At 36.9% G+C, this 23,291-nt stretch overlaps 1 protein-coding gene across 3 annotated transcripts in view; it reads left to right on the top strand.

Annotated features, from left to right (window-relative positions):
* PPP1R21 (protein phosphatase 1 regulatory subunit 21) overlaps positions 1–23,291 on the top strand; it is a 33,417-nt gene that overhangs the window by 4,694 nt on the left and 5,432 nt on the right. For all 3 annotated transcript variants that reach the window (XM_069799931.1, XM_069799932.1, XM_069799930.1), the window contains 16 exons: positions 1,197–1,298; positions 1,991–2,155; positions 2,254–2,312; positions 4,729–4,823; positions 7,212–7,264; positions 9,456–9,605; positions 12,685–12,786; positions 12,862–12,950; positions 13,808–13,944; positions 14,939–15,031; positions 16,917–17,044; positions 17,417–17,569; positions 18,310–18,402; positions 19,606–19,839; positions 21,356–21,391; positions 22,594–22,710. In XM_069799931.1, the coding sequence (XP_069656032.1) occupies positions 1,197–1,298; positions 1,991–2,155; positions 2,254–2,312; positions 4,729–4,823; positions 7,212–7,264; positions 9,456–9,605; positions 12,685–12,786; positions 12,862–12,950; positions 13,808–13,944; positions 14,939–15,031; positions 16,917–17,044; positions 17,417–17,569; positions 18,310–18,402; positions 19,606–19,839; positions 21,356–21,391; positions 22,594–22,710 (1,806 nt within the window). The remainder of the gene's footprint in view (positions 1–1,196; positions 1,299–1,990; positions 2,156–2,253; positions 2,313–4,728; positions 4,824–7,211; positions 7,265–9,455; positions 9,606–12,684; positions 12,787–12,861; positions 12,951–13,807; positions 13,945–14,938; positions 15,032–16,916; positions 17,045–17,416; positions 17,570–18,309; positions 18,403–19,605; positions 19,840–21,355; positions 21,392–22,593; positions 22,711–23,291) is intronic.

Raw genomic sequence — 23,291 nt, 5'->3', positions numbered from 1 at the left:
GCAGCATAGTACCTCTGACTTACATTATTCATGCACCATAGTAGATCATTCTTCAAAATGCAGTTTGACACTTCTGTTCTTTTATTTCATGTTATATAACTTACTGCTTCACTAGACATGTTTCCAAATTTTGAAGGACCTCAGCCTGGCTTGAGTAGTTTTGCAAACCATTGCTACTGACTTTCTTTCCTGTTCAGCTGTGAGAATGCACAGTTCTGTATTTCTTGGTTTTTTTGTTGTTTTTTTTTTAAGAAGTGTTTGTACTACCTTTTAAGTATGTTCCCTTTAGTTTTATCTATAGGGCCTTACTGAGTATGCACATTGTATTGAATACCCCTCCACTAAGTTCCATGTCACCCTTACTTCAGATACTTACCATTGGGACACTGTGTAAATCACATCTAAGACTATTTAGATTAAAATTCAGATAGATGATCTGTGTCAGACTGCAATCCTTTTAGAAGGAGGAGAACATATGACTGTATAACAGTCTTCATTTTTTTTTGGTGATGGTACTACCTTTGTTTAGCAGTGTGGTAGAGCAGAGAAGCAGTGTGGGATTCACTGGTGGTCTCTGAGTCTTTTGAACAAAATGGGTGAAAAATGAGGAAACAGTTGGCAGAGAGTTGTCTATATTCTGAGGGTAGTTGGTGGACAGTGAAGACCCTGTGTTTTCCAGTGCCACCTTGTGCTACAGCCTGCCATGGGATAGTGCACTTTCAGTGATTATTCCTAGTGCCTGCTGAGACCAGACCAGCTTACACCTGGACACTTGGTGGGGGCAGGTGTGCCTTACATGTAGCTACCAAACCAAATAAGCCCACCTGTGTAGGGTTTCATATCACTGACTGTGTGGAATCATGCAAGATTCAAATGATGTCGAATGGGCACTTGCCCATACAAGCAATTTGGTGTGTGTGTGAATGTGATGCCTGAGTAGAGGCTTTCCCGAGTCCTTATTGAGTTAGCGTTCTACTGTTATACAGCAACAACAATGTGAAGGAAAAAGTGCTGCTTTTAGGTTCATGCTGTGTGCAATATGTGTACCTTTCGATATATTAGGCAATGTAAGTAAGGTACGTACTCGTGTGCCTCTATTGAGAATTAGTGATGGGAAGTGTTTTCATATACTTGGGGATGGGCTTTGGGATACCTCCAGAGGCTTGGAGTTAATGAATGCATTTTCTTTCTTTTAGAAAAGTGCAGAATCCTCATCTCAGTTGAGTCAAGAGCAGAAAAGTGTTTTCAATGAAGATCTTCAGAAGAAGATAGAAGAGAATGAACGACTACATATACTCGTGAGTGAAATTTTTTTAGCCTTTCTTTTTAGTTCAGAAAACTGGTCACACAAAGATAGAGAAAATAAAATACCATCTGAAAACTAGTGAGTTTGAAGGCTTAGTTGTATGCGAAACAGTAGATTAGATCGGATAGCTTGATTATAAAGATGTTCACTGGGCAAATGAGAAAATTTCTACTTCAGATTAAGACAGTATGTGGAATAACTCATGTAATATGTGTTTTCTCATTTAGATTTTTAACTTTTGGTGACACTTAGCTACTCTACTGAAAATAGCCATGTAGTTGGTACTGGGTGGAAACTTCTTTTTAGTTCACTAACAGTTTCAGAATTGCCTTAAAATTCTGCAAGTTGCCATGATGAAGTCAGGAATTACTTTACCCAAATGGAATGCATTTCACTTTGGTTTAGAAAACTTGAAAAACCTTATGGCTCAAGTTTAGTTTTTCAGGTGTGTACTATTAATTGGAAATATATTTAAGGAATGCTTGGTACTACCAAACTTTAATAAACACAAAGTACTTGTTCCTGAATCCTTTTTCTCCGTAAATGTCATCATAAAATTTCTATTTGTCTGAGAACTAGTACTTGTTATTAACGTGGACTGGCTAATTAAATTGGTGTAACTCATAGGACTAGATTCCATAGTAAAATGAAGCTTTCATATGAGCTCTGCTTTTCTTCTTTTAGTTCTTTGAAGCAGATGAGCAGCACAAACGTTTGGAAACAGAGCTGAGAACTAGACTTGAGGTTTTGGAAACTGATGCTGCCCAGCATCAAGCTGTGGTGGACAGTTTAACAAGGAAATACACGGATACCATAGAAAAGCTGCAGAATGATAAAGCCAAATTAGAAGTAAGGAGTTTTCTCTTACTTGCAAGTTTGAAAAGTTTTGAAATGAAATGTCTTGCTGTGTCAGTACTTACATTGTGAGATTATCTTCTTGCATAAAGATCAAGTCTCAGACGCTAGAAAGAGAAGCTAAGGACTGTAGGCTTCGAACCGAAGAATGGTAAGTGTTTTTATTTAATATAATGAAAAATTGATTTAAAGAACTAACTGCTGTAAAAGATTAACCAGATTATTTTTAGAGAATCATACTTTAAAAAAAAAAAAGACACCCCCCCACCCCCGACTTTGATAAAACTTAAAATATTGGCAACAGCACATTAACATCAAGACTGTGCAGGTCAGCCCCCTGTTCCTTCTGCTGAGTATGTAACTAGACAATCAATTCCACAGATTCAGCTTTCAGTAAGAGCAGTTTTGTCGCCAAGCTATTTTAAGTAGCTGTGAAGTTGATGAAAGCTTGAAGAATTTATTTGTAATGGAGTGCTATAAAAAGTAAAGAAACTACTGAACTTGTATGAAACAAAGACTTGCAAGCCTTTACAAACTGCTTCTAAAAACAAAGCTTGGGTAGGTATGCTGAGACAACTGACTGAAAAGAGTTTTGAAGATCCCCCTCCACCCCAAAAGCTTCTTGAACAATCACTTTTGCTTCAGGTGTAATGCGCTCAGCTAGAATATTTGAAAGTTTTTGTTAAAGGATTGTATTGTTAGTTTTGGAATACCTTCATTGTCTTGAAGGCAAGTTGTAGAAAATTGGAAGAATTTGAGGACTGTGGGCCAAATCAAATTAGGGTGCACTTCTCTGAAGTTCACTATTAAGGTGCCTTTTTAAAAGATATATGTGCAGTATAGATCTTTAATGTAATGGATAAAATGCATAGTGAATGATCAGATGTAGAGTTCCTTCTTTCAAATGGTAACCTTGAAGTATATATTTTAATTATTTTGATAGATGCAAAGATACTTGAATTCCAATAACTCTCCTCTAATACAGGTCAGGGTTTCACTAGGAATGACTTGCAAAAGAGGATGAAAGCTGTGTTTTGCTGCCATTTGCTTTTTTTGTTGTGTTTGAAAAACAGTGTAGTCTTAATCTGCTGCTATTCAGTTCAGAGCTTGTCTGTTGTATTCTGTGATGACTGGGTAATTAATGTCATTGTAAGAAATTGTCCCTACCATTTAAGAAGGGAGGCTTTTTGAAAATAATAAAGCATGACACTTAAGTATTTTAAACACTGAAATCAGTATCTAATGAACACATGACAGAAGATGTCTTTGAGAGTACTGCTCTTTTTTCCCCACTCTTTCAGTGGAAGGGATCCATTTGCCTCTGACACCCATGCTTTATTCAGTAAAGCCAGGGGATGCATGACTTGACAGCCAGCATGCCTTGAAGATTAAAGGACAATGTAAAACAAAACATAACAAACTACTTGTTTGCCATTCCTTTATAGTACAAAAAGGAAACATCCATACTTTTGCAGTTTGTCTTTGAGTTTAGTTTCTATCATGCCCAGTGCTACTGCAGTCCATGTTGTACAGTTTCTGTGCAATTTTGGAGCTGCTCTTCAAGAGAAATATTTGTTAATGTGTATGAGCTACTTATTGGCTAGTTTCTTCATACCTTGCTTGTCTATTTTGGATTCTTTTTCCTTGTTAGTCCTGATAAATTTCCATGTGTCAAATGTTTTTGTAAAAAAAAAAAAAAGGAAAAAACTGTCACTTTGACACCTTCCCCCCACCCTCCACTATATGTGCAGGAGTTCTAGATGTCAAATGGGAAGCAAAACAGTGAAGAATTTGGGGGTCTAAGTTAGGTAAGGTGTGGAATTTGGTCTGAATCAATATGCGTTAATCTTTGTTCACATATGTATATAATGCTGGAATTTGTTACTGCTCATCTTAAGAATCTATACTAAAAATACTAGTAGTCTTAAGAACTTATGTTCACATCTATATACAGAATCAAATGCAAGTGAAGCACATCTAGTGAAAAATCACTTGAGAATGCATCAGAAACATAATTGCTGAGTCTTGTGGGAGTGGGCCATATCATAGCGGTGTTTAAATATGGGGCTTTGAAAGGCTTGTGAGGTATTTCTAATAGTGATATGACAGTTAACGGAATTACCCACAACTCACTACTTGCCTATTGGAATACTGCATCGGATATATAGTAACTAATTTAAAGGCCCTTTTGTATTGCCATTCAAATTCCAGTAGAAAAGAATACCTTCATATAGCTTATACAGTAATTGCAAAATTGGAAAATAATGTAACGATTAACTCTGAAGTAAGTTGAGCTTCTCGAGAATGGAACTTAAGATTTACAACAATTTATTGCATCTTTCACTGCTTTTGTTAGGGATTAAAATACAATGTCATGTATTAAATATGACATAAAGGAGGAAAAATTATTCCTATGGTCTTTCTTCTGTCTAACTTCTAGAAAGAGACAAAGACCTGTACACTCAAGGGATGCTTATGGTGAGCTGTGGTGTTGGTGATACAGATAAAATTTTAAAGGTTTACAATGTGTGTGTGTGTGGTTTTTCGTTTGTCTTTTTGTTATTTAGCCAGCAACAGTTAAAGAATCTTCAAGCAGCTTTGGGCAGTAGACTGGAAGAATCTCTGTGCATAATCAATGAAAAAGTACCTTTTAATGACACAAGTACGTATTGCCTTGGTCTGGGTTTTGTGTTTAATTTTGGGTATCCATCTGGAGGAAGTACTTCTTATGAATTAAAATGTATTAGCTGTAAGAAACGTTGGACATCTCAACAGACACTTGGAGGTAACTGTAATAACTATTCATAATACACATCATAATCTTGTTTAGTAATCTGAAAATATTGAGGTTTGATTTTTTTTTTTATATATATCTAATGGAAACTAAAACTTTTGAAGGCTTTTGAGTAACTTGCCACTTATCTTGCTTGGTGTTGACAGAATATTGTAAAAGATGAAGGAACACTGTCAATTTACTGGTTTCTCCACAAAGACTACTTTAGTTACTCATCTTGAGGGGTATTATTTTTGGCAGGGTATGTTCAAGAGTTAGAGGGATAAACTATTGATAAGGGGGTAAACTAGTGACTGCAGAGATGTTGGCTTAATGAGGCATTTTATCAATAGTGGTCTACACTTGGTATTAGTGGGAAGTCTGTCAGAGTGTCTCAGGTCTGATCAGAGAACACCCAGACTAGCTCTTATCCATGGCTTGTCTCAGACTCATGTTCATTTTTTCAGGGAAAAAAACCCTTTGAATTTTGGGACTTTTACCAGAAGCAACCTCCTTTCCTGTTCCTTTCCAACTGCTACTAGATAAACTGAAGTGCAGAGGATACCATGAAGTTAGGAGCGCTCAGCCTTTGCATTGCTTTGGTACAAGAATTGGTCAGTATGTGCCCGATCAGTGCCGTGTACTGGGTGCTTTTGTAAAAGCTTGAACACGAGGTTGTACTTGGGCAAGCACCAGTCCGTACTCTTCTGGCAGTGAGACTAGGAGGACCTAGAATAGTGAAAAAGCTGAAAGTAGTGGAGAAGGAGCGAAGAAGTGAAAACAGGCTGTTGAATTTCTGGTAGGTTTGATTGGTAGCTTTTGCATTTTTCATTCAGTTTAAAACTTGATGACAATGCTTCGAATAGCCTTAGGTTCTCTAAAAGCTGATCTGGCAGCATGCTGCAGGGGTAAGCCTCCCAAGTTCTCCAGTGGGTTGGCAATCCAGTGAGTCTTGGCTTAGAAACATGAGATCATCGTCTCTTTAGGAAATGTTGACTCTCACACAGCATGTTATGCTTAGGTGTTGGTGCCTTGAGTTGATACGCTTTTCACTTCTTTCCTCTCACAAAGACCCCTTTACCTGGCATCTGCTGCCTATTTCTGCTTCTCTGGCTTCTTTCGCTGATTTTTTTTCTTTTACAGTTGGTTATCATCGTAGCGAGAAATCTGATGCAAATAATTTATTTGCTTATCTGCTCACTTAGCTGCCATAGCATAATGTTTTTGCTTGTGTAGGAAACTGCAAATAGTGGACAGATCTTTAGTGATAGAAGAATGAGAGAATGTCAGGAAGTGCTTGCCTATGGATTCCAACTGGCTTGCTCTAGGTGCTGTAGTTGGTTTTAAGTGTTAACTAGCCACTGGCTTCAGTTTCAGTAGCAATCAAATGACTTGTTGACCGCTAAGCGTGATTTTGAGAGTAGAAAGATAAAGTTTTCTGAAGGATTTATTTATGAGTAGGATTTGGTAATTTTGGACAGTTTTTTGTTCTGAATACAACTACCTCTTCCCATGTGTTAATTGCTAAATGTGAATGATACAAAAGGAGTAAGAAGCTGGAAATTTCCTTTGTGTGCAGATTTTAAACTAAAGTGGTTATTAGTCCATTTAATTGAGGATGGATGTGATCCCTTTTAAATCTATAAGACTTTCTAAGATGTTCTCTAGGTACAAATATCCCTCTACCTCTTTAAAAATTGTGCCTGCTTGTAATTGAATAATTGGAGTTGCTCTATAACTGGAACAGAATGCTGAAATATGTGGAGAGTACATCTTATTCTAAATCATCAACAAATCAAGTACCTACAGGAGCTTTTTTTTTAAACATGCAAACTATTAAAAAAATGCATTCATCTTATTTGACAGTCCCTGGAATGTAATTGAAATGTGAAGATAATCTTGAATTCTTTAAGGGTTTTTTAAAAATTTTCACTCTTTTTCGTGATGAATACTGTTCTTTTGGGCTAGAGGATTCTGCTCTTACCTATCAAATTCAGGGTGTTCAGGTGGTTAAATTTGATTTACAAGCTGAGGCAAGTATGGAAGTGCTTTCTCTCCACCTAGTCACAGTAACAGTTCTTAAGTGGGGATGTTTAGGCCTGCTTTATTGAAGCAAATTCTTTGTGTCCTTTTAGTTAATATTACTTACATGAACTGTAATATTACTGCAATGAAATTTTGTATTAAAAAACAACCAAACCCCACTATTTACCAGTAAGTGTCTCTTTTAAAAAACATGATTTAATAAGTGCATGTAACTCAATTTTTGTCCTGTAGGTTCTAATCGATACAACGCTCTGAATGTACCGTTACACAACAGAAGAAATCAGGTAAGCACTTTTTCTGGCTTCATATGTAAAGGTGCAACTTTCTACACAGATACTGAATAAAACCAGTCGTTTTAGTGACCTGAAATGGCAGACGATATAGGCTATCTTACTACTATTGTGATATTCCAAGGGAATTTCTGTCCACAGAACCTCTGCACTTTTCAAAAGGTAGTCTATACTGTTCTTGTGTCGAGGAGTCAAGTTGTCTGCTCACCTCACTTCACTAGATCTAATCCATTGACTACTGGCTGATGATCACTGTAGGTATTAACTCAGGCATGCCTTTCTAAAAAGAACGGCAAAAAGGTTTAATGTCTCCTATTAAAGTTATAGGAAATACTCTTTTACTATGCTAACCTGCAGTAAGTTAGAACTTGAACATTTCACTTTTAAAGTTGATTAAAATTATGTTAGTTTAGGGGTCTTAAGCTTTTTGTTGAAAAAAGTAGTTTTGGTATCTTGAATTCCTTTTCCCTCAAACTGAGCTGCTTCTGTCACATCACTTGAGTCCCAAAGAATGTTTGCATTTGTAAACTATACATTAGCGTGTAGACTAGAATGCCATATCAGTTGATATTACTTGTCACTAGTCATAATCCTTTTAAGGAATAAATCATCTGTCTTTGAGAACTCTGCATGGTTCATTGACATTTTATAGGATACTTCTTGCCAAAACACCTCTTACTTGCAGCCAAATCACCCTTATTAATGTAAATATTACTTAAAAAGAAAAGAAACTGTTTCTGTTCATTACTGTAACTTCATCAATTTCTTTGGGAGTGTGTTTTACTCGGTATTCAAAAGTGCACGTTAGTTTTCTGTGAACAGCTAATTATATTAAGGCTTTTTACAGTAGTAAATTGGATACCTTGATGCAGTCAACATTTTCCTGTTTTGCTGCCACTGAGGATGGGCTCCACACAGCACTCTGTTTTTTCTCTTTGCTTGTATGATATGTCTCAAACTTGAAGTTAGTGCATTCAGATGCCACTGTAGAAAGATTTCAAATAGCTGCTTTCTCCTTTCTTCAGAAGTGCCTATAGAGAGACCTTGTTCCTAATGTGTCTGCTGTGAGATCAGGTGACCTGCTGTCCAGTTTTGTGATGGAAGTAGCCTTAAGTCAACCTGTTGCTGAGTTCTAAGAAAAATCTGAATAACTGCATGGAGAGTGTCTTCCTTTACTATTTTCTGCTAGCACTATGCCAGCCAGCCTCGTGCTTCAAGATCTGCAGTCTTGAAAATGTTCCAGGACAGATTTTTATGACTGGCTTTGCCAGTGGAGGCAAAATGCTAGTGTATTAGCACAGGCTGCAGTGTAAAGGACAGCAAAACTGTAATATTGTCTGTTTTCCTTCCTTACATAGCTAATTAACATACACAAACTGAGTATGACTGCATTAATTGCTCACCACCATCCCTGGTCCATAATCAAGATTCACTTGATTTAACACTCCATTGAAGCATTAGGAATACATCTCTGAAGGATAAGTCATTCTTGGCTGAAGTGTCACTTTAACCTTGTTCTCTCCTCCATAAATCACAACGGAGTGTGGTTTTCTTCTCTGTTGCATTTGCTTTTTCAGAATGTTCCATTTTGGATTAATTTCTTGGATACCTTCCTACTGCATTAAAGCTACAGAACAGCCTTGCTCATGAGCAGCAGCTCAGTTCTGTCCAGGTGGGAGAGTAAGAATTGAGTGTTACTGGTCAGAGAAGCAGACACCTTTTATTCTGGGAGAAGACCTCATTGGGTTTTACTAATTAAGTTAGGTTTCCTTACAACCAGGTGTTACAAATTTCTCACTATCACCATGCTTAAAGAACTGAGCTGTTGTCAGCAATTAGTCTATTGGTCTTCAGAAATCTTAATTTCAAAAATGATCTCTGTAATTGTACTAACCTTTAAGTGTTCTTGTGGTCTGTAGTTTGAGAAATGCAGCAGAGGCAAAGTATCACCTGTTGTATGAAATGGAAACCTACTTTGTTGTCATAGAAAAACGTGCCCTTCTGTGTGGCATTGTAATTTATGAATAAACTTTAACTTAAAGGTGATTGCTGCTGTGTATTTTAGGTTGAACTAGTAACAAGAAAGAAATCATTGATAGCCATTTTTTGTATTCAACCATAACAGGTTTTTTTGTATTTAAATAGCTACATGTCAAATATAATCACTTTATAACTGTCTTTACAGCTGAAGTTGCGAGACCTTGCAGGCCAGGCACTGGCTTTTGTTCAGGAACTTGTAACAGCTCTTTTGAACTTCCATACATACACTGAGCAGAAGGTACAGATCTTTCCCATTGATTCTGCAACAGATGCTATATCACCATTAAATCAGAAGGTAAAGCTTACAGATTTCATCTACAAGTATATTCAACGATGTAGACTTTCGTGAGTGAATTATCTGTCATGCAAACTTCTGCCACCTTTACTGGAATGCTATAAGTGTGTTCCTGAGAGGCAGCCTCTCCTGCATGAGAAGTCTTTTCTATTGGGTGAATTCTCTGAATGTAGGCGAAGGTGTAGCTGCAGAGAATCCTTTTCCCCTGTGCCTCTGCTACAAGAGCAATATGATAGTCGAATCAAGGCTTTGCTTTTTAAGTGCTAAACTAAAGTGCATTTGTCAAAATTTCAGCTGGCTTTATTTTAAAATACACAATATTCACTGCTAAATAGATGCTTGTCTTAGTTAATGTACTGGGGCATGGGAGATGTTGAGACAGAAGGTCTTGTGTTTAACTGTAATGTGAAATAAACTGGATTTAAGGTAGGCTTATGAAGGAGAGAACTTTGACTCTGTTCCCTTGTCAAAACCCAACTTTATAGTCTGATTTGGGGCTATTTGTGAAAAGACTTTTCCTGTAAGTGTTCTGAAGCTTCAAGTCTGTAAAGCACGTTGAAATTGTTATGAGAAACCGGACCTCTTTCTGTGCAACTCCATGGGAAGACTTTTCTGAGAGTATCATTCAGAGCTGTTAAGCTGCGTCTTTTGACTTTTTCTATGCCATGAAGCATGGAAAAGAACTTCGTGCATAAGAATTAGTGTGGGGATGCATATATATATATATATATATGCTTTGAAATAAAATTGTTTTAACATCAGAGTTGTTGACTTCATAGTGCAAGTGGACCTATGTGCATTTAAGTTGCTGGATGCCAGCGTTTTCAGATTCAGACTATAACTTCAGTTTAGTAGTTTGTAGGGCTTAGACTTAAACTACTGAGATGGATGTGATTTGCCTTCATCAAATGGCTACAATGCACGTAGTGGTGATGTTAACTATCACAAAACTTTCCTGTTCTTGGGAGGATCTCTTTGCAAGCAACAAATATGCTTGAGAAGGTGTTTATCCACTAGAGAAGTCCCACTCTATTTACCTTCTCAGTTGTTTCAACTGTTTGAATCAAGAATACACTTTCACAGGGAATCAGCATAGATCTTAGTTTGAGAACAACAGTTTCTTGCTTCTGCCACCAAACATGCTCAAAATGGCATATCCTTCTTGTGAAAACTATGTGGCTTTGTCATCTTCCAAATTCTCTGGGGCAAGAACTGTGTCTCCTTGCTTATGTGGCCTAGTGCGGTGATTGGATTCTACAGACACTACTGCAGTTTACACTAAGGGAATAAAATCGGGTTTCTTAGACATCACTTCTCATGCATTTTTTTTCTTAATTTCCTAGCTAACACATCTTTGCTTTTCATCAGAGAAGTGCTTTCACACAGATGAAACATGCAACTTAATCAGAACTGTAATTTGATTCTCCTTTTCTGATAATTGACTCTGATTCAGTAGTTCAGGCTTTGTTTGTTTTCATAATTATGTCTCTTGTAGTCTGCCCTGTTGTGTATTCATGACCTAATTGCCTCAGTGCATGCTACCTCTTGGGCTTTTGCCGTGACTTTCCAGTGGTGAAGCATCTTTTATCACTCACTGAAGCTGCTGTTGCTCCTGTATTTTTGATTGATTTATCTATTTGCTTGGCAAGTGTTCTCAGTGTGATCTTAGCTCCTCCACTGAGTGGTTCAAAAACTTCCCCTTAATGTAGTAGAGAAAATGAGACAAGTGTCAGGGAGTGGCTTAGCACACTTGCACTGATTTATTTTTCCCCAACTCCAGGTCTTGTCTGGCGCTTTCGAGCTATTTTCCCCACCAAACACTCAAAGTAGATGTGGACAATTCCCTTCCAGGTTCAAGTATTCCTTTTCTCTTTAAGTATTGGATTGCTGGGTTCTGCTGGGTCTTCAGCATCGTGCCAGATAACTCCAGTCCTTTCTCTTGCAACACCAGTCAGGAGCATTCTGCATGTGTTATTTCTTCCTCCTTAGATTTAGGAATTTTCCCTAATTCCATCCAGATTTGTGCATGCATGAATGAGAGCTTGGCATCTCTCTTTTCTTGTTAACGCTGTGTTACTGCACTGTAATAATACAAGAAATAATTAAAATTTCTCATACCCTATTTGCCTGGGATCTTTAGCTACTATTGTGATATAAATAATCAAAGGTGAAGATATCTTTCTGTGGGGTAAAATAAAAACCAAGATCACTTTTGACTACCGATGTCAGTCTGTGGAAGAAGCTTTTTGTAATACTGTGGTATCAAAATCAAAAGCTGATGGTGCTGTTATGTTTTGACTGTGTGTAAGAGTGAGCGCCTTTGTTCTCAGGTATACTTTTTTGAAGGCGAAATTAGCCATAGAATTTACTTAAGCAATTTTTAGCAAAGTCAGGCGGTTCTGTGAGGCCAAAGTTTCATAATTGCCCAAACCTCTCATAGTTCTTGCAAGTAAGAATTCTCCCTTTGATTAGTTATAGCTCCATCCTTTGCATTGGCATAAGCATGCTTTGACCCATGTTGAAAATGGGACTGGTTACAGATAAAGATTAAAATGTATCTCTTGCTTTTAGTTTTAACTTGGTTTAGTTCTTCAATACTTTGCACAGCATAGCTGTACAAATGTTTGTGCTGATGCACAGGACAAGGGCTGAGAGGCAAACAACACCTGGGAGGAAGGTAGGATAGTTTATTATGGTGGCTTAATGGTGCATGGATCTAGCCTTAATTTGATGGAGTTGAGCAAGGAGTGCAAGAATGCTTAAACTTTAAAAAGCAGGGGTTTGGTGTGCTGTGCATGGTAGTTAAAATGAGATAGGGTGCTATGGCAAAGCCTTAGGTGGGGTTTTGCCTGGACTTAATTGCAGTCTTCACTATTTCTCACTTTCCCTCAAGGTGTGTGTTTGTGTGTCCTGTAGCAGAGGTTGCTGTACATTACTTCACTGTTACATCTTATTATTGATGTCCTGGGGATCATTTAAGATGACAGGTGCTTTGCTAAAGTGGACCATTTAATTGTTAACTTGAAACAGTTTGCAAGAGCCTTCAGCAAGCACCATTTTAAAATCTCTCTGTACTCAGTTCTCACAGTACCTTCATGAAAATGCTTCGTATGTTCGCCCTCTGGAGGAAGGAATGCTTCACTTGTTTGAGAGTATTACAGAAGATACTGTGACAGTCCTGGTAAGATTTCTTATTTTTAGTATTGAAAAAGATTTTTACAGAGCAAAAATAGTTATGTGTTGTTTTTCCTTCCAGGAAACAACTGTGAAACTGAAGGCCTTCTCAGAACATTTAGCTTCCTACTTATGCTTTTTAAGAAAGATTCTTCCTTATCAGTTAAAAAGGTACTTTTGATTTGATAGATCAAATTAAGGGGGCACTGAGTGTCAGGCATGCAGCATTGTCAACATCTACAACTCAAATATTAAGCCAACCCTCAAAGCACTCTGGCTTAAAAGGCAGAACTTTTTTTTTGCCTGCTGGTTTTTTAAGCCTTTAGGTTATGTGTGGGTTTTTTCAGCTGTGCGTTAGAGCTAAACCCATGGATTTTAAAGCTTCCCCCCGCCCCGTGAGACTTTAATGAAAGCTGCACAGGTTTTTCATGTTTCTTAAGTTATTCAATAGTGTTGATACTATTCAAGTACGATACACTGAAACTCTTAATTTCTTGATCCTGTCTGAAGATTATTTATCATGCAACAAATACAGCAATATAGGAAAACTTGCCAGATGCACATCCCTTCTGCAGTGAAAGTCTTTGTTCCCAAGTGGGTCAAAGGGAGGTGAATTGCTAGTGCAAAGGACTGCTTAAAAAGAGGTTTTGGATTAAGAAAGAAGAAAAAGCTGGTTTTATGCCTTCTTTGTACCTGTTCTCCTGCTCCTTAGGAAGCAAAAGGTAAATTACATGTAGTAGAGGAAAAAGTCTTTAAACTGATGCAATCGGTTTTTTGCCTTGAGTGTAAACTGTTCCTGGCTTGTGACTGAAGCTCCTAAGAGTGGGGATAGTACATGTACACAGTGATTTCCATGTATTGCTAAGTTACTCTCTGATATGTTAACCTTTCTAAAATAAATTCCTAGTCTATTGTTGCTTTGGACTGGGGCTGTAGAGAACACTAGTTATCTACTCCAAAACTCATTAACTTGTTTTTTAAGATAATTGCTCACTTTTAAAAAAAAAAAATAATTCATATATTCCTAGTTTGGAAGAAGAGTGTGAGTCTTCTCTTTGCACAGCTGCTTTAAGAGCTAGAAATATGGAGCTACACAGAGACATGAAAAGGTTGACTGCGGTCTTTGAGAAGCTACATACATACGTTAGTCTTCTTGCGTTACCAAGTAAGTGCCAGTTTTGGCTCAGTTTTCCTTTTGGACCAGTATTGGAGTTTTTCTGTTTGGTTTTTTTGTTTGGTTGGTTTTGTTTTTTTTTTAAACCATACACACGCACACACAAAATGCCACTTCTATGATAGAGGAAAACACTACTCTTCAGGTACAGTCTAAATTATGGGGAAGTATGCTCTGCCATGCTGCACCATCTTTTATCCAGGCTGGGAGACTGAGTGTGTTGTAGAGTGTGTCTTTAATGCTCCACACACTTCCTTTTGGATAGACATAGGCATGGTGCAGGCCTGGAAATTACCAAGCAGTCACACGTACCACATTTTAGATAGTCATAGTTAACTGTAGAGGAGAAGAAATAAATGACTGTAGATTTTTATAGTATGATTGACAGTATGTCTTCTGTAATCTCTAAATCATGAAGTTTTTAATAAACTACATTTTATTACTAATTATCACTTCCAGCTCCTCCTGTTCATAGGATTATTAAACTACGACTCTTATGGTCATGACTAAATAAAATTAGGTAAAAATGTTTGTGTGTGTGTGTGGAAACTATCCCCAAATGCATACTGTAAATAATAAGAGGAAACAGTTATTGTATACCTTCAGGTTATTTCAGCCTTCACTCTTTAGAAAGACCCAGATGGTCATTCCTACAGCAGTGAGCATGTAAATCTTTCTGCATGCATAATTGCTTTTTGAGACCAGAACAACTGATACTTGTAAAATCTGAATGAAATTTAGGAAACTTGGAAGTCTCTTACCTGCCTAATTTGGCAAAATTTGGTATATATACATTTGATATTGAAGGGAAAATTTAAGTAAATGAATCTGTTACGATTTTCACACTCCATGCAAATGTTTCTAGTAGGTGGAAATTGGATTATTTTTCAAAGCTAACTCTTTTCATTCATAGTCCAATCTTAGTGGAGTTTTGTGGGGGGTTTTTTTTGGTTTTTATCTTTTCCTTTCTATGTGGCACTCTTAGGTACAAAACCAGCAGGACTTCTTAGGACAAATTACAACTTGGTGTTTACAAACATTGCTGCAAGTCTTCATGGATTTCATGACGTTTTAAAAGGTGAGCGTACAGGAATATTATGTTTCAGCTCTGCTTCTTTCTGTTTAACGTAGCACATGTGTACTCTCTCTGTAACTATGTTGAATGTGTCGTGATAAATCTGGTTCGTTTTGCCTTTACAAACTAAGATAAGAAACTAAACCTACTAACTACTTGTTTTGGACGTGCATGCATGTTTTTCACTCCTCCATTCTTGTTCTTCTAAGTTGCTGGAATATTTAATTGTGGTGCTCTAGATCTTCCTGAGCAGTATCACTTTACTTTCTGAACTTCATTTCTCTAGTGGAACTAGCATACAGAATGGAATGCTATTAAATGTACATATTTTCAACTCCTTATGTACTGTTGACCTAGTACCTGCCCTCAGAGTGGAATTTTTCCTTACAGTTTTTAGGTTGATCACTATTTTTAACATGAATATATAACCTTAGCTTACGAAGAAATCTGCGTTCTTTTTGAAGCTTAGCTTCTTCCTTGAAAATGGCTTACCTTTTATCAGAAGAACGTGGATATGTTACATTTTCAGTGAAGTGATGTTCGGGTAAAACTCTGAGTTTTAAAACACTCATGTTTCTGTATATCCTAGAATTTCTGTGCCATATAGTTGTTCCCAGGGAGAAAATAATCTGTGTAGGCAAATTGCTTTAATACTAGTCAGCTGTTTAAACATTAAGATTTTATAATTTTAAGCAAAATTGGGTTTTTTTTGTTTCATTTAGTAACATCGATAGCATGGCCCCATTTTGCAGAGTCCCTGTTTTTAAAAAAGAAAGATTATATTAGCGATTGTACCTCAAACAAAATGAGACACTAAACCAGGAGTTTTGTGGCATAGATAAGTTTATTGATAAATACCTTCTACCTCTTAATATAGTTACTATAATGTAAAATCAACCCAACTTATACTTTAACAAAGGAAATAAAGAAAATAGAAGTACTGAAGAAAACTGTCAGTAGAATTCAATAGCTAGCAACAGAAATGTTGTTCTTAACATCTCACGCTCCCATACTCCAGAATGCTTGATTTGTCACTTCTCTCCTCCCTTCCTTCCCAACCCAAACTGATTTCCAATTGCTTAAGCCTGCCTCAATTACAACTTCGGGTGGTGGTGACCTGGGATTTCTCCATTCTGTAGCAATAGTACTTTATTGTAAAATGGGTGCAAAATGTTCACTTGTCAAATAATTACTTATTTTTAATTAGGCCAAGTTGAGAATGTTTGTTCTTACATGATAAATACTTGAGTTTTTTTAAACTTTGGTGCTGTTGAAAATAATTAGTATATTTAAACTAAGATGTTTTTGTGAATGACTTTCAAAAAGTTCTGTGTTGCGGTTTTTTTGTGGTTGTTTTTTTCCTCCTCTCTGAAGAATGTTCTGTTAGTTTTCCCTGAAAGAATTTTAGAACACAGGAAGTAGCATTCTAAACTTCCAGTAGTCTTTTAGATTTGTTCTGACAGAATTAAAATACTTTTCCCTTAAGTCATGTGAGCTTAACACTCAGATATTGAACATGACTAAAAATTATTCTAAGTGTCCTGATGTAAACATATGGAAATGGAAAGTATACTTGTGAAATAAAGGGCTAGTTCAGTGTGAGCTTAGATCCCCTATATAGCTATGATTTTGGGGATACAGAGTACACTTAAATATACGCCTTTATTCTGCCTTGTGTAACAGGCATAATGTCTATTCCTTATGGTCACAAAGGGTTGTCTAAGGCAGTATACTGGAGAACTAAGAGTATCCGGACTAAACTTTTATACAGTTTAGTTAGAGGTGAGAAGCATTCGAAGCCTGAGGTCATAAGCTGAATTTGAAAGTGGTTGCTGAAATAAAAAAAAAAAATTGTAATTCGACATAAATGTCTTTTTTCCTTTTCTAGATATTTCCAAGCACTACAGTCAGAAAGCTACTTTAGAACAAGATGTTCCAACTGCCACACAGAAACTCATAACTACAAATGACTGTATTTTATCCTCTGTTGTGGCTTTAACAAATGGAGTGGGCAAGGTAATGGATATTTTTGTTTCAATATAATGTCCTAACTTATAGAGGTTTAAAAAAAAAAATAAATAATCTTAGCTGATTGATTTGGAAAATCTACATGTGGCTCTGATGATAATCTATAGTATCAGGTTTGTTCCAAGGTATTTTCAGGCTACAACTTAAAAACCACTGAATGGGTGATAAAGTAGATACTGTGAGGAGGATGCTTTGCGTTAGTAAGGTCTAAGTTATGTGGAAGAGCCTGTAGGTTGTTTGAAATTCTTGTTGTGAAGTCCAGTTTCACTAAATACTTGTCTTTCTCTTGGAAGAGTAATTGTTCTGGTGAATCCTTCTGGTCAACTTAATTCAAAATGTGACTTTTCTTGATGTGTCTAGATTGCCTCATTCTTTAGCAACAACTTGGATCACTTCACTACTTCGCTGAGCTATGGGCCTAAAGGAGGAACAGAGTTCATCAGCCCTCTTTCAGCTGAGTGTATGCTGCAGTACAAGAAAAAGGCGGTTGCTTACATGAAGTCTTTGAAGAAGGTTTGTTCAGCTAGCAAGCTTGCACAGAGAAAGCACAGTTCTGTTGATAGTTGGTTATGCCAAAGAGAATACAAACTAAGGATTTTCAGTTTTGGAATGAATGAGATTCTCTGAATGAGAATCTTTGGCTGAGGAAATTAAACCCTTAGAGCAATAATGCTACTGAAAAATTTAGAGAGCATAGTTGCCCTCACAACTGAGGGTATGTGTCAATTCTGCTGTTGCCTAATTCCAGTAATTATTTCTGTGCCAAGACTGCAAAGAGTAGAGGGTAGCTGCTTATTTACTATACTTGCATTCACTGGAAGACAGTGGAGAGCAACAGGAGGGGAAAAAAAAAAAAAAAAAAGGCAGCTGAAAAGGGGGTATGCTGGAGAAAATGTTCTGAACCAAAGGGTTGAACACTACCAAATCTCCTGTTGTCTCCATTAAAATTAATAATTAAGTGATGGTGTGCTTAACAGTTGTTATTAAATCACTTTACTGCAATGTCTGTAAAGTGGACCTTAAGATGCATTTGATAATTAACACTTGGAGTTTTCTGAGCACTTTTTAATCAGGTGTCCATTTGGGGGCAGTATGTTTTGTGAGCTCAAACCATTTTTTCTACTGGCTGGTAAACACTTGGAAAGTGTTTCTTTGCTTTACTAAAGTAAGGAGGGCAATAAGAAAATAAAGGTAGAATACATATTCTGATGTACTGTGAAACATGTTTTGAGGCTTCTTTTATCCTTCTGCAGCCTTGTGGAGATTCAGTGCCTTATGAAGAGGCTTTAGCCAATCGCAGAGTTCTTCTGAGTTCCACAGAAAGTAGAGAAGGTCTTGCACAACAGGTATTCTGGTATAAATCTTAATCACATATAGGATAGTGTATTTTATAAAGGTAAAGTAGTATCAAATAGTTTCCACATATTTAAGTGTGGTGTTGTTTGTACATATATATGCATATACTGAAGCTTAAAATTAGACTGCAGATGTCTTAACTTGTAGAGTTCTGAAAATAAAACTTACCCTTCTCAGGCTGGGTTATCCAAGACTTGTTTGCCTGTACCTGCAGAATGTATGTGTAATTATAAGAGACAGGGTTATGCCATTGATGTCTTCATTTATAAACACAAGAAGTCGGGTAATCTTTCATAATTCAAATAAATGCAAAATAAAGGATAAGGCATACTGAAGTATTAATTTCTGTTGTTATGTACTGTTTTGAGTACTTTTTTGGACTATGCAGGATTTATTAGCACTGGTTAAGAACAATGATTTTTCTTTTCAGTTAGGGTCTAGTAATAGATTACAGTTTATCATTCTTGCAGTGTCCATATATATTGTTTTCTGGAAGGTTAGGCAGAGGGGGTTAAATGGTATTTAAAAGGTCTATACAGTTTACCCATTGCACATGAATGAGACTGATTAATACTAAAACTTCTGTATGAGCTTGAATGCTCAGACTGCATTGAACTTTTACAGCAGAAGAAGACTTAAGTGGTGTGGTTTTTTTGTTTTGTTTTTTTATTTTTTTGTAGTGGCCAATATTCTAAGTGTATTAGTAGTGATGAGATGAATTTCAACAGAAGTGTGTGGAGTGATATGATGTATACTGTTCCATAGTTGATTTCTTATCTGGACAAGCAAGTTATTCTGTCTGTGTGAGGTGGGGCAGCTAGGAGGGGAGAGGTTGTTTGTCTTTCTAGCGTAGAACAAGACAATGCTAGTGCCAGGCACATATCTTTCAGATTTTCATAAAATTCTTCCCTCCTTTGATTTTTTTTTTTTTTTTCCACCTAATACGATGTTGCCAGTTCTGTGAGTGGTAACTTTGTGATGCATGTTTTAAACTAATTAAATAACATTGTCTTTTTTGACACATGACCACAGTTAAGAGTACAGCTCGAATCAGTAGTTGTTTACCTGCTGCAGTATTCATTAGCTCGCTTATGTAATAGTTTAAAATAACACTGTCTTCAAACATTTCCTGTGTGTGGCTTTTTTCCGCCCTTGTGTTCAATAACCTGGACTGTAAACTTTCCCTCCTAAAGGTCCAGCAGAGTTTGGAGAAAATTGCAAAACTTGAACAAGAAAAAGAACACTGGATGTTGGAGGCCCAGCTAGCTAAAATAAAGCTGGAGAAAGAAAACCAAAAACTGAAGAACTCTCTTAGTGGACACTTAACTGAAACTATACAAGAGCGTTCTGTTTTGTCAAATGTAGGTGAACAAAAGAAGGAAACTGCAGAAAAAAGTCCGAGGGAACCTATTAAGAGTACTAGTCTGGTAAGTGACCTTTTTCCTTCAATAGAGGAAAAACCACTTTCTTTAGTAGTAGTACTGTTTGATCAGTGGAACACTAATAATGAAAGCTTTTTGACTGTGTTGTAATGCATTCACACTTGGGCTCCTTGTGTTTGTAAAGCTGCTTGCTAATACTTTCTGCAGATTTTGGAACTTCCTGGATTTTGAGACTGTTCACTGTCTTTAGTATCATGGACGTGTTTCTGTTGTTCTGTACTTGTATGACTGAGGGGGAAATAATAGGTGCTTAACTTCTAGATTTTCCTTGCAAGGCTTCCTAACTACAGAGTAATTAGTATATATCTTGGGTCAGCTCTGGGTTTCCAATACTTTTTTCATATCTAGGTATGCTAAAGCAAATGGAAGTAGGTAATTAGTATTTTTAAATGGGTTATAAGGCTTATTACAAGTCAGTTTACGATAGCTTAATTTTAACTTGAAGAAGCTATTCAAGCTTTCAGTGTTCTCTGGAGCACAAATTTTTACGTAACCTCCATAGGTGCATGCAACTTGGGTTCGACAACTGCTTTTGGATATGGCATGCATTCTGTCCTTGCTCTTCTATGTTGGGAAATGGCTTTTTCCTGTTTATTACTAGTATTTAAAAGGGGTTGGCCTTTCCTCTGAATTACCACTTCTGAAGTGGTATTAACAGGGATGTCATCTGTAAGAAATAATAAATCTACTCAGCTCAGCACTCAATAGAATTCTTCATTTATTTTTTTTTTCCTCCCTACTTTCCTGTTCCAGGAGAATAATGACCAGTGGATTGTTTCGAAATCCCCAGTTCTGAAGTAAAATGGCATCTCTAAGTTTTTGATCCTGTATTTGATCTGTTAGGAGTTAGAGGAGATTGGCTTTTTCTAGCCACAATTATGTGTCATTAATGTAACTCACAGGTTAACATATTGTATAAATATTTCCCATAACCCCAAATCTCTACTCCTGTTGAGAGCAGAAAAAACACCTCTGATTCTCCGTGAAGATATTCTTCCATGAAACTAGTTCTTGGCATACATCCCTCTGCTAGAGTTCTGTCAGTGCTTCACACTGAACCGTCAATGTAACTTACTAGTCAAAGTGGAAAGAAAGGAATTCAGAAGGTGCTCAAGAAATTGAAGTTGGCCTTCCTTGCTCTTAAACGTGAAAAGTAGTGTTTCAATGTACTAGCGTACCTCTGAATTAGTTTCATGTAATCAAGCAGTTGCATAATCATACAAGCTAGCTGCATCTTGTTGCTTTTATTGCTTTTCCCCTGTGTATATCATAAGGCAAAAGATGTATTTGGAGAGTTGGTGTCAGCTTTAATTCTGTTCAAGGCATTCATGTATATTACTACCCTTGTTGATGTTACAGGTGGAAGTACTTAAATTTGGTTTTAGTTAACTGTTGCAAGATTTTTTTAATTTGAAGTCCTATGACTGAAGCCAAAACGACTTGCAACTATCGTATCTGTATTTGCAGTTCTCACCTAAGTGTATTTTCTTCCTTGTTCTAGATTGGAATGTTGACTATAACTACTGATAATGAAAAGGTAATCTGTTTTAAACATTATCAAGCTACATCTGGTAAATACTTCAATTCTGATTCTGTTAAACTTATTCCAAAGGTCTAATTACCAAGAATACTATAGTATAATGCCATCAGTCACCCATGTGTTCAAGTTTCTGAAATCCATGTATTTCTTAATTTTCTTCTTCTGTTTAGTGAACTGTTCTCTCTTATTCTCTTATTTGGAGCAGTGGTCCTGTTCTGCTCTGTGTCTTGAGGAAAGCGTTGGTCCATCTGTACTTCAGTAACCCTAGCTGCATTCCAAGCCTCAATTCTAAACTCTTGAGGAAGGGCTCAAGTTGCAAAAAAGTCACTGACTGTAGTGCCTGGTGTTTTAACACTTAAGTACAGGTTATCCCAAACCAGAGGTCACACTGAAAGAAACTTTGAACCAGCTGTCAGACTAAATGTTAACTCTTTATTTAGCACTGCTATAGTGTAACGCTTGCCCCAGCAGGAACCTAGCAGAATAAGATTCAGTGCTTTTCCTTTTCTGATACTGCAGGGAACTGATGTGTATTTCAGTTTACTCCTCTGTTTCTTCTGAAGGTGTGATTAAAAAGGGAGTGGGGGCAGAGTGACAGCCAGATAATAATTGATACAAGTTCTTAAAAGCTACTGCATAGTGCTGAACTTGAAAGTAATGACAAGTCTGCCTCCAGTGGGTTACTCTGTAACTTACAGTAAACTGGCAAGTTGTGGGGTTTGGGTTTTGGGTTTTGGTTTTTTTTAAAGTTCAAATGTCTAAAGAAACTTCTGGAACATGAAACATTAGAAATAGTTCTGACTGTTGTGAGCTTCTGAAACTTAGTTATGCGAAGGAATTCTTCCTTGTTGGGAAAAGCCAGTAAGTTTCTATGTAAGTAAAAGCAGTCCACTTCTGCAGTGGATTTTCATTTGCATTGGAGACTTGATACGTTAAATCAGGCAAACTTCTTACGTCTTCAGTCAGCTCTTTGTCCTTTAAGGAAGTCTGACATTAAGAGTCACCATCAGAGTGACAAATTGCAGAGTGACTTGCTGTAATTTTTCTGTTGTGTTTGAGGAATTTGATGCTTTTGGGTAGAGCACCCAGGCCTCAAGAGGGAAGAAGAGAAGTTAGTATAGAGGACAATGTTGTGATGCAAGTATTCAGTCTACTTTCTAAGCATAAGTATCTCTCTGCTTAATTTTTGCTTTGCCAAGGCTCCAGATGTTGAGTCTCGTGAAGACCTGATAAAAAACCACTACATGGCAAGGATAGCAGAACTTACATCTCATCTGCAGCTTGCTGACAGCAAATCAGTACACTTTCATGCTGAGGTGAGCATGCAGGCAGTGTCTATACTGAAAACAGTAAATCCCTTTTTGAACTTTCCACAGGCAAGTGTTATGACAGTGAGTTTAAATATATGGAACATAATGCTTCATAAAAATCTGTTCCTGGAATATGTTTTTTGGCTGTGGTCTAGTATGCATAAAAATGGATACTGTAGAAAGACTTTTTTTAAATAAATCCTTTGGTGGCCTTGTCTTGGGTGTATTAAGAAGTATAATGTGCGTGATGTATAGGTTTGTTCATATAAACTGCTTTAGTTACCAAGCTAGTTTTGACTTAATTATGACTTAAGTGATGCTTATGTCATTCAGAAATATTTGAGTGTATCATGAAGTGATGAAAACGGCTCTCCTCTGAGAAATTGGTTCTTAGGCATAAGTTATACTTGACTTCAAGAATTAACAAAACGATTCATTGTGTCTGTGGTTTCCTGTTTTCATTGCAAATCATGAGGTAATTTTTCTTAAAAGTAGTGGCCAGTTCTATTTGTGTAATTAACTGATGTGGAATATACCAAAGTTCCAAGCTGACTGAGCAAATTCTCTTAAATATTTTTTTAATGGTA

This window comes from Haliaeetus albicilla, chromosome 13 (genome assembly GCF_947461875.1).
Source record: "Haliaeetus albicilla chromosome 13, bHalAlb1.1, whole genome shotgun sequence".
NCBI classification, from domain to species: Eukaryota; Metazoa; Chordata; class Aves; order Accipitriformes; family Accipitridae; genus Haliaeetus; species Haliaeetus albicilla.
The sequence above is the reverse complement of the archived record's forward strand: the minus strand, read 5'-3'. Positions and strand labels throughout refer to the sequence as shown.